We start from the raw sequence: 16869 nt of genomic DNA on the forward strand, positions 1-16869 counted from the left end.
CTTTTAGGAGTTGAGAATGTTGGCAGATAAGGCTGGCTAGGAACATGAGAGGAAGGGCATGTCCACATTAGCTTGAATCAGCCTTTAGGCCCAGTTCTGTTATCACACAGTGCTGGTCCCCTGATTTCTGCTTCAGCATAATGGACGAGAGGTCTTAAGTTCATACATTTCTTGGCTGCCTTTGGATGCTATTGGCTTGTGATGGAAACATTAATACTGATACACTAAAAAACAATCTAAGATTGTTTCAGTCAAGGAATTGAAATATTCCACTGTAGTGTAATCTGTAAATGTTAAGTTTATTCTTCTAAATAAAATCCAAGAAATGCATAAGACTTGTTTATGAATCAATACCCAAAGTGTTAAGCTGTACAGCATTACAGATGTCAATTTTTTCCCCAAGGAAAAAATTTTGGATTCATCTCTATAAGGAATTTCTTGTGTCGGTTGATCTTAATGAAAACAAGTTTCTGTCCCACTACAATTAATAGCAGAATTACTTTTTGGGATGTATTTACCAGGGCTTTCAGCAATAATTTTCCTGTTTTCAAATTTTATTCAGAATGAAAGCATTCATGACTGGACACTGTTGAAATACAGCCTAGACAGTAGTTAAGTTTGTATAGATTTTTGCAAAACACATTCATGAAATAGGTTGCATTCAGATACATATACAAATAAAATAAAATAATTGTTCTATTGCATTAGGATTTAACAAAAACATAGCTCATTACTTCTCTCCTCCCCAAATACCTAATGCTTCTGATTCAACTGTTTGATTATAGATAAGGCAGAACATCCAGATGGCAGAGAAATGAAACACTAGCTGATGGAGAGGGTGGAAAATGAGCCGTGTGATTTTTCTACTCTAATAACTCTCTCTCCCCAGAAATAGCATCCTTTAGAAACCTCGGCATTATCGCAGCCAAACCCGAATATCATCCAAGGCACCTAACCATTGTTTGTACAGTTTCCAATATCTACATACAGAAGGAACGCATACGTATCATAAGCAAGGGGAAATAATGCACGAATTCCTAAGGATCACAAGTGAGGATACTGAAGGAGTTCACACATACAGCTAATCATCTTTTATGCTTTATTGTACTTTTGTGTATATCTGTGCCCGGTTCAGAGAGGCTCTAAATGAACTGTGCGCGACAGAAGAAGTAGTAGTAACGCCGCAGCTTCCTCTTCGAGTCGGATTTTTTTTTTTTGCAAATGATTATTATTTTTTTAACCAACTTCCTTCCTGCTTTTAACTGCCAACGCTGAGACGGAGAGGAACCCCGGACGCAGCCGCCAGCAAGTAAGTACGAGCAGGGCAAGTGGAAGAAGAGGCGAAAAGCGACGCGTCCCGGCGCTCCCGATGGGGGGGGGGGAAGCTCTTGAAGCCCCCTGGAAGGAGTCCCTCAAGCCGGGGAAACCGGGCAGAAAGGTGGTTCTCTAGAGCAAAAGGGAAGGGGGGAGGTTAGGAGGAGCAACGCCTTCAGGGCGATGGCTCTGCAATGCAGGGAAAGCCTCAGCACAATCCGCTGCTGGGAGGGGGTCACTTCTTGGAGACCCGGCCGCAGGAAGATTGCAAAAAGCACTGCTTGGCGTCTTTGGTGCAAGAAACTGACGAATTTTGCTTGCTCCACAATTCGGAGGCGAGGGGAGGGGGAAAGGAGCAGTCCTCGCCCAGAGAAAATTCTATTGCGCATCCGGTTCCTTCGTTCCTATATAGACTGAATGCTTCTATTTTTCCATTATTTTTATAGATATTCAGTGAACATTAGTGTGGGGTAATGATGGGTGATCTGGTGACCTTTGAATTTTTGGGGTTGCAGTCAGCAAGCACCCAGGAAGCACCAGAACAAATAACCTAGAGTTAGGGGCTGAGAAATTTGCCAACCTATTGCCTATTCTTAACTGACTTTCAGACAGGAAGCAGCAACTGCTTGTTGGCTGCAAAGGGTGAGGGTGTGGCTGACTTCCTATGGCATTCTTAACCAAAAGGTCTGGTTAGCACATGCCTGCTTCTTCCTCATCCTTTCTCCCCTTCATGCTTGGCATGCAGTGGCAGCCAAATCTGAAGCAACCGCATTTTTGGATGAGGTGTACCATAATTTATGACCACCAACAGTGATAGCGATGATAAATTCTATGTCTGAGAAGCTCCAAATGGCATCTAATGTAAGCTCAAATGACATAATAAGCTTAAGAGCATTAGTAGGAAGCTGATGGAGCAAGCTCCTTAACTGGGCTTATTGACTGACAGTAAAGTCTTCTGTGGAAGATTTTAACTTCTATAGCTTAGGAGATGTGCTGACTCCTGACAGTTCACAGATGTTAGTTACAGGACAAATATGTGGATTCTGGACTAACCTGTAGCTTTTCTAAGAACTCTTTTGCTCCCAAATACTAGCTAGTTTGCATGTTACTTCAGACCCTCTAATTTAAGAAATTGCTTCCTTCATAAAAATGGGCTACGTGCAATCCATATCATAAATCCTAAACCCTGTTGGTTCTTAGCCATTCCTGGATGCAATCTGTTTCCAAGAGATCCCAAGCTACCCTGCTTGTAAAACGCCATCCCAAAATCCTCCATAATTAAAATGAGATCACTGGGGGATCAGTAGCTGTCTGCACTATCCGAGGCACAATTAACTCCTTAATATTTCTTGTCATTCTTTACATTTTAATGATCTATCTATCACACAATCCCAACTCTCTCTGCAGTATCTGCTTCAGATTAACAGGAACTTCATTTGCATATCTTCTGAACCATTCTTACAATTAAAAATGAGGTTTTTTTTATAAACTGCTTTTGGACTGTAAGAAAAAAAACTGAAATATGAAATCTCAGATTTGTATTTTCATGAGATCAGAACAGGTTCTTCAGAAACTGGCTAGGCATCACTCTGTGATGTTGAGCAAGCCATAACACCATATTAGGCCTATTTGAATGAAAAACAAATCACTTATGTTCATTTAAAGTGAAGCTGGAGGATTATAATGGTTGGAGTCTTATACTAAGTTAGCTACTATCATATGCGGGTAAAGAATCTGAGGTCCAGACTCTTGGTATTGGATTACAACTTTCAGTATCCTGTAGGTTGCTGAATTTGCATTTATTTGCAAGTTTGAGAACTTTTACTTCTAGCCTAGATTAGTTAGTTTGTATTGCTTGAATCTGACAAATTAAGGATTCAAACAAACCAACTTCTTACTATGATTCATGAATAACTCTTGCTTTAAACTAGCCATAATTCAAATTATGATCTGCACTGAAAAATATCCACATCCAAACATACATTAGAGCAGGGGTCCCCAGCCCTGGACTGCAATGCCAGAAAGGTTGGGGATCACTGCAATAGAGCCAGGAAGGTTTGTGGATTGGCAGCAGTGGCGGTGCTGGTAGCAGCAGGGGGGGGAAAGGGGGAAGAGGGGGATGGTTTTGCACCCATGTGCCCACTGCTTGCACAAAGAGAGCATGCTCACCCTCTGCTTGCGTGGCCTGGTTCCCAATGGGCTGCAGCCTGGTAAATTTAATTTAATTTAATTTATTAATATTTCTATACCGCCCTTCTCCCGAAGGACTCAGGGCGGTGTACAGGGCAAGAATAAAACACAAAGCTACAAAAATTAAAAAGTAATTAAATACATGCCCATAAAAACAATAAATACATTAATAAAACCCCAATAAAATGATAGTAAAAACCCCACCAATCCCCCCTCAGGCCAGGCCGGCTTGTTTGAACAGGTATGTTTTCAGATCGCGGCGAAAGGAGCGAAGATCGGGCGCCGTCCGGAGCTCAACCGGTAACTGGTTCCATAGCTCCGAGGCGCCCACAGAGAAAGACCTCCCCCTGGGGGCCACCAATCTACATTCTCTGACCGGTGGCACCCTGAGGAGGCCCTCTCTGTGGGAACGCACAGGGCGGAGGGAAGTTGACGCCGGCAGCAGGTGTTCCCTGAGGTACTCCGGACCCCTGCCATGTAGGGCTTTAAACACCATGACTAGTACCTTGAATCTCAAATTCAAATAAATTCAAATAAATATATTTGGTTCTTCTGAGCAAAATAGGTTGCCTGTCCTATTGTGCCTTTATGTATTATTCCTGTTATCCATGCAAGGGCATGAACGATTAGCAAAAATTTATGCCATTCTTTATCATTGCACGCATGAATTTTGGCAACCCTGATGCATCTGAAACATATGAAATTGGGGGGGTATTAGAACAGAGCATCGGGTCTTGAGCCAAATATCATATATTTCCTGTATTGCAATTGTTCAAGAACTCAGATTAAAAACAAGAGCAAATGATACTGTCTACCGTGGATTAGCAATAATTTTCTACTCAGCTTTTTATGTTTTTTTACTTTGTATTTTGTTTACCCTTCCTTGGCCAAGGACCTAACAGCAGACTGATTCTTCTAGTGCTGAAAAGGGAGTTTCATTTTAAGTCCTTCTTGAGCGTATTGCTTACTGAATTTTGTTTTGCTTCCCTCCATTTCAGAGAAGTTTCAGTGTTATAGACTGTGGTAGCTCCTTGGAGTCTATAGCCAGGGCATGGGTTGTCATAGGAACAAGGCACATGTTTCCTTCCTACATAAAAAGGGGACTTGGTCACCACACAGACAACAGCTATTTTAAATATTGTGCAGTCGGGAAATTACATGATATTAGCAATTGGACTGATCAGCTTTAAAAAAACTGTTAATAAGTTCCATTCAGGTATTTTCCTTCATTGTCTGCTTTTGATGTAAATCTCTGTATGTTACTGCATGAACTATTCGATTTATTTCTATTGCTGTCATATCAATGAAGATTTGAAATAATTGTTGTTCAGTAATGTGACTACTCTGGCTTCTGAAGGTCATTTGTCTTTGTCAATGTGACACAAAGAGGTTCTTTAATTAGAGGGTTTGCTGGTCATCCTGGAAGCAGTATGAAGTATTTTGTTACCGATACAAATTCTCATGTATGACCGTGTTTAGATTTATGTCTTAAGGGAAGGTGAGTATATTGTGGGAAGTAAATGAGCGCAAACTCACATTAACAGCCTTCTCCAGAATTGTCAGCCAGGAGAATTCCAGGAATATAGGAACTGAAATTCTGCACATCTGGAGATACCAGATTGGGAAAGATGCCTTAATATGCATTCATGCGTTGTTGTGTAAGATGAGGACAAATAGCTCATATTTCAGAATTTGTATTTTGCAGAGAACAGAGACTTCTTTTTTGGTTACTGTAGCATAAATATAGATGTCAAAAAAAATTATCAAGCTTTTACAGCAGCAGTTGAGACTCTGCTGCTGTTTCTGTTGATATATGAAGGTGTGAATGGTAAAAAGAAAGAGGTGTTGATGGATGTCCCTTAATTTGTGGTCCAGAGGTAGAGTCTTCCCTCATGAGCTGATCTTGATGCATGAATCTAGTACACTATTCTCAACCTAGAAAATGCTGGCTAGAGAATTCTAGGAATTAAAGTCCACACACCTTAAAATGGTTATAGCAATAGAAATAGCACTTAGACTTACATACTGCTTTACAGTGCTTTACAGCCCTCTCTAAGTGGTTTAGAGAATCAGCATATTTCCCCCAACAATCTGGGTCCTCATTTTACCGACTTCGGAAGGATGGAAGGCTGAGTCAACCTTGAGCCGGTGAGAATCAAACCACCAAACTGCAGGCAGCCAACAGTCAGCAGAAGTATCCTGCAGTACTGCATTCTAAACTCTGCACCACCATGGCTCATATTTTATAGCTCATATTGGCTTTGTTAAGAGAACTCAGCTTGTATAGTATTTTACATATATGCATGTGTTTCTATCCGTGTGGGTAAACAGAAAGAGAGAGAATATAGTTTAAAAATTACCTTGCTGTAGTTATTGATTAAATCTATTTTTGGAAGTCATGAGTATCAGTGGCTGTTTCACTGGCCAGATCAGGTGCTTTCTTTTGCTATGTCCCCCACCATTAAAGTGTTTGAGAGCTGGAATGATTGACAAATTCTGGGGATCAGTTCATGTTCTTTTATACTGCCAATGCCATGAATCTGGGATGAGCAAATACAGGTGAGAAGAATATTCAGCTCTTCTTGGTCCAATAGTTAAGAGCGACTATATCCTTCCATCTAGAAATGGCATCTCTCCTAATAGAAAAAACAACCAGTCCATCTACTGGATATCTGAATTTGACAAATTAAATGTCTCTGATCCTTTTGCTTATGAAAATATTTAAATGGCTGTGCCTGTGACCCTCACTCCCACAATTGTTCTCTGTAATCAGTATCTTACACAGTGCCCTTAACTGGCAAATCTTTCTTCTGAAGCCCACAGTCATGACTGAGAAAGACCCCGAGGTACATGTGGAAGAAGATGATGATGAGCTAGACAATAAACTAAACTACAAGCCTCCACCTCAAAAGACACTTCAGGAATTACAGGAGCTGGACAAAGATGATGAAAGCCTTGCAAAGTACAAGAAATCTTTGCTGGGGGATGCACCAGTGGCTGCAGGTACAGCTGGGAAAAGGTTTTGGCCCTTTGGAAAAACCATCTTTTGGGGCAGAAAAAAGGCAGTATTTGTATTTGCTTTGTTATGAGGTTAATATTGTTAATGGTGGAGAACATTAAATCTGAACCTAAAAATGAAAGAGAAAAGATTATCTATTAATTTCTGTGCTGCCCATCCTACTGATAAAATGACTCCAAGTGCTGTATTACGTTGATCTGAGTACCGTATTTTCCGGCGTATAAGATGACTTTTTAACCCATGAAAACCTTCTCAAAAGTCGGGGGTTGTCTTATACACTGGGTGTTAGGGTTAGGGGCGGTTTTATTGTCCGATGTTACAGGAAAAACCAGAGGCAACACCCCTCCACACATACACACACGCAGGCAACCTTGGCAGCTCATTGATAGGGGGGGAGGAAGGGGGAGAGAATCACAAAATTGCTGTCTGTTGTCGAGCCCTGCAGGCCCGACACTACGCAGGGGGTCTCGTTCCAAAAACAAGCCCTGCTTCACCTACTCACCCCCCCCCACTGCACACGGCTTGCTCCATGACCCGGCGCTCCGACAAACAAGGGAGGAGGTCACCCGTAATCAGCAAGCCCGACTATCAGCTGATCGCCGGTTCCTGGCTCTGCAAACCCGACGACCAGCTGCTTCATGGTGTTTGCACGCGCCTGCATCACAGGGCTTTGCTGAGCACCCCGCAGGCACTCAGGAGGACAGCCCAGTCTGCCTTGCCGTACAGGGAGCCTGGGCACTACAAAACATGCTAGCTGTTCCCTTGCCTGCCGACGGACCTGTGCCGGGACTGCATGCTATAGCCTGCGTGCTGGAGGCAAGGGCCGGCTGTTTTCCGTAGGTGTCAGATGGACCGGAGCTGGGGACTGCTGGAGGGCGGCCCTGGGACGTGTGGAGGAGCCCGCTGGAGCCAGATACGGATGAGGGGGGGCATTTGGTTGGAGAGAGATAGGCACACACTGGGAGGACGTTAGCGTTTTCACCCAGGTTGGGGTAGAGGGGGTTTGGAGAAGAGTCACCCAGGATACTAACAGCAGCAAGGTTTACAACGCTGAAGTTGTCGAGAGTCGGAAGCATGTGGAGGTTAAAGAAATGCAGGCAGGCTCTGGATGCCGGAAGTGTACTTTGTACGTTGCTAAGCACATTGATTTGTTCTTTAGATTGTAAGCTGCCCTGAGTCTTTGGAGAAGGGCGGGATATAAATGGGAATTTTTTTTAAAAAAATTGCGTCTTGGAGACAGGGAGGGCTGGGCAGGCAGGGAGGGAGGGAGAGCTGACCCACCCAATCCTAGCAGACTTTGTATGCAGTGGGGTAGTCTTATACGGCGAGTATAGCCCAAACCCTATAATTTAACAGGAAAAGTAGGGGGTCGTCTTATACGCCCAGTCATCTTATACGCCGGAAAATACGGTATATTTTTACCATTATTGAAGATCAACTTTCAAAGTTGTTTTTAAGATGACATGGATTCTATTTTCATTATGCAAGTCAACTTCTGTCATCTTAGTTGGGTGGAAGACTTTGCTAGTCAGCACAGGAGCAAGAACATAGCTTAAAAGGATCAAACCAGCAATACTGAGAGAGGCTTCTAGAAAAGTTCTGGAGTAAAGCTTCCAGTCAAGTTGACAACAATGCTAGGCAGACTCTTATTGGTGTATTTCTTAGTATATGAAGAAATTAGTTGAGACATATTTATATTATTTATGCTTGAAGTTAGCAACAAAACCTGAAGCATTATTTAGTTACTGCTCGTGGTTATTTCAGCAAAGATAATTCATGCAACTCATATAACTTTTGGTTATGCTGACTGCTACTTATTAATTACATTTATTCTTGGAAGGTATTTGATTATTCTTGGCAACTATTTTACACTGTGTCATATTATTTATATTTTTAATTATTGGTTGTGTTTTTATTTAGCTTTTATTTTTTTTAATTGTTAGCCAGAGATATGACAGTCTTGTAAATTTATTAAAGAAACAAATTAGAAGAGAGATAATGTTATTGTCCTCTATGGAGGGTGTGAGTGGGAACAGTGAGGTATGATTGAATTTCCCTGCATGACAGAAACTAATAATGTGTCAGAAAAAGGTTTATCTTAGCTATTAAGTGACATGCTAATTTACTGTGCACATGAAGGCTTTCTGAAGATAATTTTTTGCATTAAAAAGACAAGGAAGCACCCCTGGTTTCTCAATTTTTGGTTACTAAACCTTTTGTCCTTTTCCTGACACCACAGACCCAACACTTCCGAATGTGACCGTCACTCGACTTACTCTTGTATGTGACACTGCCCCAGGACCAATCACCATGGACCTCACTGGTAGGAAACATTCTCTTTTCATTTTATAGCAGGTTGAATGGAATTCCTGGTCCTTGCTTCATTTTGAAGTTGATTTTGTGAATGTTGAGTTAAGTCGGATTGGGATGAATAACCTCTTGAAGTATTAGATAGTGCAACTCAGTCCTCAACCTTTTGGAAGACTACTTAAGGTCAACTGGTGATTCAGTGATGTAACTTGAAGGAATGTGAGGTTCTTGTACAGTTGGTGGGAGGGAATTAAAAGCAGAAGTGGGAATGGGTAGCCTCCTGGCCTATATTATTCTTCCCCTTAAACCACTATCTAAAAATAGTCCAAAACTGAACTTGTGAATTTCAGATTTATTAGTCCAGTGCCTTAAACCACCACATTTCATTGGCTCTGAGTGAACAACTCTTGTGGCAGTGACTTGAATCCATTATCAACCAGTTTAATTATGTTGGTCGTAGTAATTATGACAGAAAAGTAAACCTTTCAGTTAATTCATTTCCTCATGACCAATTAAAAACACTAATTCTTCCATCTTTTCCTTATAAGAAAGGTGTTTCAAGCTTTTGATAATTTATATCTGTTGCAGATGGGCTGGGAGCAGAATATGATAAATCTTAGAAACAGCTTATTGCCTGTTTCTTGAGATTCCAGGTGGAGAGGTTTCGAACAGGGGACTTCTGACTTTTAATCTGTCTAATGTCCTAATATTATTATCTCCTCTGGCCACCATGAGTTATTTCCTATTTTTAAAAAGAATTAAAAGTAAAATTTAAAGGGAACTAACAAAGTGTAGGAGGTATCTAAGTAGAGGCTGGATGGCCATCTGTTAGAGATGTTAAAGCTGGATTTTTCGTAAAGATCCTACACTCGGCTGAAGATTACATAAGATGATCTATGGGGCTCTTTCCAACTTTAGAATCCTTAATGGATGGTGTGTCTGTGGTGGTTGACCAGCTAGTCTGGGATTAGTTGGAATTAGTTGGTGACACATGATTGTTGGATGGGATGGGATCCATCGATCTGGGAAAAAGAGACCAGGTTTGGATTATGTTGACTTGATTGGAGTGTAGTGGCAGACAGCGACATCTTAGTAGAGATGGGCAGAGAGTGATAAGGTAGAAAGCAGGGTGGGCCACTCTCTGGGAAAGTGCACTTAGTGGCTGGTACCAATACTGCTTTTTAGCCTCCTTGGCTTAGCTCCCATGCCAGGATATGAAATGCTCAAGCAGTTGCTGCTTAATGCCAGGTCAGCTTGGCATTAATGAAAGCCCTTATGAGACCCAACCTGGTATGTATTACTGACACTTAGTGGATAAGAATGAGGCTCTTAGAAATGTTTCCAATTGTGCCTGGGGTGTGGCACCAGCTACATGTTCAAGGCAGGAATAGGAGGATGGATATTGCTGTCTGGAAATCTCTTGTGGCTTTCAGAGGCAGTTTTCTATAGATGTTTGTGTAGCTGGTTCCAAAGAACAGATGGGATTGCTGCTGCCAGCCTCTTTGCTGTGTTGTGGCTTTCCCTTCTCAGCTGCATGATGCTTTGACTGGGTTTGGAGTTTCCTAGAACTATGGCACTGAAAAACTTCCCTCAGCCTTCCCTGGGTGCAGTGTGTGAAGTGGCTTAGGAGCTCATGTCCACCTTAGGAACTTCCCCAGGAACTCTCTGAAAGTCACTGGTCTGCCTCAGGTATCTGATGGACCCCACTGGCTTTCAGACAATGCCTGTAGAGGTTTGTAAGGCTCTAATACCCAATTCACCCTTAGTCTCCTCTTGGAATGATCGGATGTCTTTAGCATTGGATTGGTCTTTATGTCTACCTGTGGCCTCTTTGTACATGAATCCTGGAGGGATCCCCTGGTTTTCAGAGGAACTCTGGAGGATAAAATGGCAAGCGTTTAAACCTGTTAATCCCAAGGAAGATGGCAGGTTTCTTTAGATCTCTTAGTGTGGCTACATGATTATTAGATCAAGGCTTCTCGGAAGATGTCATATGGCTGAGTTCAGGGGTGATTAATACTTGAGTGAGGGGTTGTCCGTCTGCTCTTAAGGAAACAATAGTCTGCCCCTCCCCAAAAAGCTATTGGGTAATTTTTGACCTATTTCCAAATCTTCTTTGGAAGGATTGGCAAGGAGGTATTTGGCTGCAGCTTCAGAGGAAGAAATGGACTATCTTTCTGTCTGGATTAGGCCTAGGTTGCTTGTGGATGACCTGTGGTGAGACCAGGATGGACATAGTGGGGGTGGTGTGCCCATCCTGGCTATCCTTAATCTCCCAGCAGCTTTGGCATCATGGATCAAGATATCATTCTAGGCTGGGATTGGGAGAAATAGTGTTCTGCAATGGTTTTCCTCCTTTCCCCAGGGCCAGTTCCAGTTAGTGTTGATGGGGGGAAGAGGTCCAGCCCTTCACCCTTGTTGGGGATGAGGTGCTTCATGGCTCAGTTATCTCCCTGATTTTGTATGACATCTACATGAGGCTCTGGTTTATGTCATTCTTTGGCATAGAGTAAGACTGCCCATATGCTTATGATGTCAATTATACATCTCAGCCTCTAGTTGCTCAAGCAACATTATCAAGTCACTGACTCAATGTCTAGAGTTCTGTGGTCTGTATGGGGAGGGACAGAGTCAACTTCAATCCTAAACAAGATCATGTGGGTGAAGATGTTGAGGCTTGATGAACTTGGAGATCTTCCACCTTTAGTTCTGAATGGGGTTGATTTCTGCCCGGCAGACCCAGTGTTCAGACTAGGAACCTCTAAGCTCATGACATCTGTTGAAGAGAAGTTGGAAATCATCATTGAAAGGCCCTTTGCAGAAATCTATCTTGCCCAACTCATAGTCACTCATACCTTCATCACCTCTCCTTTGGATTAGTTGTGTGGTTGCCCTTGAAATCTACTCTAAAGCTAATAGCTAGTCCAGAATGTAATGTCATGGGCTCATCTTTGTATACCTACATTATACTGTTATTTTATGACCTGCATTGGTTGTCAATAAGCTTCTGGATACAACTCAATGTGCTGGTTATCACTGGCAAAGCTCTTCATGGAACAGAGCCTAGTTATTTATGGAACCACCTGTCTCTGGTTATCTCTGCCAGTTCTGATAAGCTCTAACAGAGTTGACATGCTCCATATCCTTTGAGAAATGTTATAAGAACTGGATAGCTCTCATCCTTGCTTTTCTTCCAGGCACTGAATCAGATGGTTTTCTGAATCTTTCTGGAGAGTTTATCTTTGTTTGTTCAATTGTGCCTCTGGCATAATAAATATTTTATAGCATTGTTGTTGTTTTAATTATACACTGTCCTGTATGTTGAGAGAGTATGTAATATAAATTAGCTAAATAACTAAAATATAGTGGTAGTGGATATAGTCAATCTTCTCACAGCTCAAGTTTTTAGTGTATTCAAGTACAGCCAGAAGGCTGCCTGCTTTAGATCTCTTCATTGTTGGCACAGCACCAGGGCAATAATTCCTTCTGCATACTTGAGTAAGAATCTGTGTTCCTAGGAGTTTAATATCAGCAAGAAGTAGTCATAGTTTGCCTTATATGGATTTTTGCTTGATAAGAGAGGAAGTCATGGCTTAGAAAAGCACAGATGCTTCCTCTGTAACTGAAATCTCCAGGGGAAGCAAGTCCACAAATGTTTTGTTGATAAATGCATTATACAATCTGTATGAATGCTGCTAGCTTTTACTTACACAAATATGCATACTGATACTGTAGCTATGCAAGAATGTTTCCAGTGCATAGGCTCTTTTTAGTTAATTGGAATGACACAAGTGTGCTCATATGCACAAATTCACAGATATAGACATTTCTGGCTCATTAATGCATGGACTTTCACATTTTATGTTCATTGGCAAGATACTGACTGCATACTTATTTGCTACATCTAAAGAACATATTAAATAAATTAAACATAAAAAGGGGTTTTTTGTTTCCTTGGAAAAACACTATGTTGCAGTGAAAGAATAGGGAGATAGAACTAACAAACCTCCACCTCTTTTCATGTAATTTCTAGATTTCTTTGAGGGAAGTTATTTTCTTTATTTGTTTGTTTATTTTTAAACTACCATATGCTGCTTAAAACAAGCATAATACATATATTTGCAACACAGATATGCTTATATGCAACCGAGTGCTGGAACTGGCTTATATTGGCTTGTAAGAACTGATTTTCTGGAATTTTGCCAGGTAATGGTTGAGAGCAGAGCTGAGCCACCGCAACTAGCGTGCCTGTCAGCTATTTAGTAATAGCTGTGTGGTAGCAATGGAGCCAGCAGAGCCTTTTGTTAAATGTGTACAAGCACACCACTGCTTATGCATTTGTACCGTACTCCAGTGTTCAGCTATCAAATGAATCCATGGGAAGAAAGCTGTTCTCTTCCACATCTTTTAACATGATTGATTGAGGCATTTTCTCTGTTCCAGGGGACCTTGAAGCCCTGAAGAAAGAGACCTTTGTATTAAAAGAAGGAGCTGAATATAGAGTCAAGATCCACTTCAAAGTGAGTGACTTTCCTATGGAAATTTTCCAGAGCTGGATTCTATTCCATTCTGCATATCTTTATTGCAGCCTCTTACAGTGCAAATGTGTACATTGCGGTTCATAAATGACACATCTGTCAATTTAAATAATAAAGCATTAACCCAAATAAGAAGTTCACATTGTCTACAGGCAGAACAGCAGACCGTTGCAGAAAGGAAAGCATTCCCAGTGAATCTTGTATTCTTTAATTCTTTTGGCTGGACTAATTATAATTACAAAAAAAAAACAACCCTTAAATGAAGTTCCCTGAAGATGGGCTCCAGCACGAGTCTGCAAGCTTGGAAGATAAAACTCTCTGGTCCTGGTGACCCACCCAGATTGGATTCTGCAACATTATCCTGGGACACATACTGTATATTCACCTTCATTCATTAAATGAAATGATATATTATTCTTACATTACGATGTATTGTGCAACAAAACTGATAAAAAGGTTTTATTTTTTTCATGGTGCAACTTAATTAGAAACAGAAAAAAGAAACATGAATTTGATTACTTTTCTTAAATAGGCTTTTTATTGTTTTAGTTTAATATATATAATTGTTTGAGTTGCAAATCTGTTAGTATATTTCAGAACAGCGCATCAGAACAAATATCATTACTAAGTGTATTGTCCCAAAATATATTAGGTTTTTCCCCAAATGTATTTAATCCTAAATATACTGCTCAAAAAAAATAAAGGGAACACTTAAACAACACAACACACTGTATTTAATAGTAGGATGTCTTATCTTCTGTTCCCTTTTTCCCCCCAGCAGTACATATCCAACTGCTGGTCTTTAAAAACCTGTTCATAATATGGCCTTGCCCAAAATCTTTATTTGATCACTAAAATGTAAAATGGTGCTTTTTAACAGATCTGGGCAAAATGCAGAAGTGGTTATACTGATAGGCTAATTTGCTAAAAACTGCTTTATTTCCTGTTTCTCTTAAAGAAGAGCAACCAAAATGGAACAAATATAACTAGTAATTAGGCTGGATGTAGCATTTCATTCCTACTGATGATTACATTAACTCACATTCTAAATGTCTCACAAAGAGATATCAGCAGTTTCATTTGTTGGCACAACATAAAAACTAGTTGAAGATTTAACATGACTTGTTCAAGCTGCTGTGAGTAATCTATCTTAAATTGAACTACAGGCCTTTATGGTTGAGCGTATGAAGATTTGGGCTGTTAACTTTACCTTTTACAGTATTTTGAATTTAGGGTTTGATGATTAATTACAGGAGCATCATAAACTGAAATAATAAATGAATAAATTATTTATTGTAGTGACAGAATGGTGTTTTCTCCCTACAATATCCCAAAGTAAGGTTAGTGGAAACCTAAATTGAATTACCTCACTCAATGGGCTGTTTTTCTTACAGGTAAACAAAGACATTGTATCTGGTTTGAAATATGTCCAGAACACTTACCGGAAAGGAGTGAAAGGTGAATATATAAAATAATTTCTTCTTCTCTTTTCTTCTCTTTCCCGTACTTGTAGATGATACTGCTATAAACATAGTCTTGCTTAGGTGTTTTTTTTCAAAAATCACCTTGATGTGGTTGTGCTGAATAGCTCACCTTCAAACTTTATAGATAAAGTGATCCTTTCCCTGTTTGTATAGTGCAAATCTTGCAGAAATCCTTTGCCTCTAAGTTGTAATACAGAGACTGTTATCTATAGGAGCAGAAATTGTTCTGTTGATATTTCTACTTGCAAGGTAAACGCTGGGCATATAGCTAATTGCCTGAACACCCCCTTTTCTATAGACATTTGTACGGTATGCTTAGACATCAGAGAGAAAATTCTCTTATGTGTATAACTTCAGAGAACTTGAGCTAACTTAAACTGTCTCTTCTATCTAATTTTAATTGCCCCAAAGTCCTTCCTTCCTCCCTTCCTCCCTATATAAAACTGTCAGAAAAAACTGTTAAGAAGCTTACATAGCTTACAATAAGTTTTAAAACAATAAATTGTATCAACAAAAAAGAAATCACAAAAAAGAAAAAAAATCCATTCTCATGACCCTTTGAAATAGCCAAGTTTTAATGACTTTCTGAAGAAATAACGATCTGATCACTAGGGAAATTGAAGGAGGTTGAAAACCTATGTGACAACACTCAAATATGGAAACATTTAATAATCTTGTAACATTTCGGACATTTTTACTGCATTTTGGAGTTTGGGGGATGCTATTGTTGTAAATTAATTACAGTCTGTTCCAAATTCCTTTCCGGGATAGTTTCTGTGTGTGAGTTGCAGTAGCAGCTGCAGATAATAACTCTACCAAAGGCTGATGTGGTGGAAAACTGCAGTCATTATTACATTAAACGTTTGCATTGTGTTTAAAATCATTTGTGTTTTGTGTTCTATCCTATTCTGTCCTAACTTCTGATACACCGATTTTCTATGGCTTGGTTTTTTCCTAGTGGATAAGGCTGTATTCATGGTAGGCAGCTATGGGCCACGGCCAGAAGAATATGAATTCATGACACCTCTGGAGGAAGCACCAAAGGGCCTGGTGGCCCGAGGAAACTACTGCAATAAGTCTCTCTTCACTGACGATGATAAGCACAACCATCTCACCTGGGAATGGAACTTGGCTATTAAAAAGGAATGGACAGAATGAATTTTACCTGGTTTTCTTTTTCTTTTTGCTTCTTCTGCTGCTTGTGCTTATTCCAAGTGTGTCAGTTTCTGGCACATGCATGCCATGCTTCTTCCACATAACCCAACCCTTCTATTGTAAAAACAAATTTAGCCAATAGAGGCTATTGGAGAGACTCTGTCTCTCCTCCTGCTACCTTGAAAATAATCACACAAAAACCAACAGGGACAAAGCATTTCTCTGATTGCACAGGATCAGTTCTTGAAGTGCCTTTGGTCAGAAGATACACAGTCACCAACTTAAACCGATTGCTATCGTGGCACATCAGTTGATTGAAAGAGAGTTGGCTTTGGAATTTCTCTTTCCCCCTGCCTTATATGAAAAGTTCTGTCAGCAGATAATGTCTTGTTTAAATCTGTTTCCCAGAATTGCATTTGGAGTTGCCTTGTCTAGCAATATAAGATACAGTTCCTGACCTGGTCTGTAAAGATAACAGTGTCTTTGAAAATAAAGCCAATTTTGTCCTTTGGTTCAGAGTAAGCTTCTTGTGTTTCTCACAATACATAGATTTATTTTGCTCTTTACACACAAGGATATCAAACTTCAATTCTTGCCACACACGTCTCTTGCCCTCAGATCCAGGCACTTTAGTCTTCTGGCCTCATTTTAATAGTTTAAGGAATAAGCAGATCTCTAGTGATTAAAGGTAAAGGTTCCCCTGCACATGCGTGCTAGTCGTTTCCAACTCTAGGGGTCGGTGCTCATCTCCGTTTCAAAGCTGAAGAGCCAGTGCTTGTCCAAGGACGTCTCCATGGTCATGTGGCTGGCATGACTAGATGCCAAAGGCACACGGAACGCTGTTACCTTCCCACCGTAG

General features: G+C 40.6%; 1 protein-coding gene across 2 annotated transcripts; it reads left to right on the forward strand.

Annotated features, from left to right (window-relative positions):
* Positions 1–1270: 1270 nt before the first annotated feature.
* Positions 1271–16521, forward strand: ARHGDIB (Rho GDP dissociation inhibitor beta). 2 transcript variants are annotated; one of them, XM_083366832.1, is made up of 6 exons: positions 1271–1309; positions 6321–6507; positions 8763–8846; positions 13277–13353; positions 14766–14829; positions 15814–16521. In XM_083366832.1, the coding sequence occupies exons 2-6, from the start codon at positions 6330–6332 to the stop codon at positions 16011–16013; spliced, it is 603 nt and encodes a 200-aa protein (XP_083222958.1). In that variant the 5' UTR covers positions 1271–1309; positions 6321–6329; the 3' UTR covers positions 16014–16521. The 2 variants fall into 2 exon arrangements, with proteins under 2 accessions (XP_083222958.1, XP_083222957.1); XM_083366831.1 differs by lacking the exon at positions 1271–1309 and adding an exon at positions 1330–1438.
* The last annotated feature ends 348 nt before the right edge of the window (positions 16522–16869 follow it).

This window comes from Vipera ursinii (genome assembly GCF_947247035.1).
Source record: "Vipera ursinii genome assembly, chromosome: 6".
Lineage (NCBI taxonomy): Eukaryota > Metazoa > Chordata > Lepidosauria > Squamata > Viperidae > Vipera > Vipera ursinii.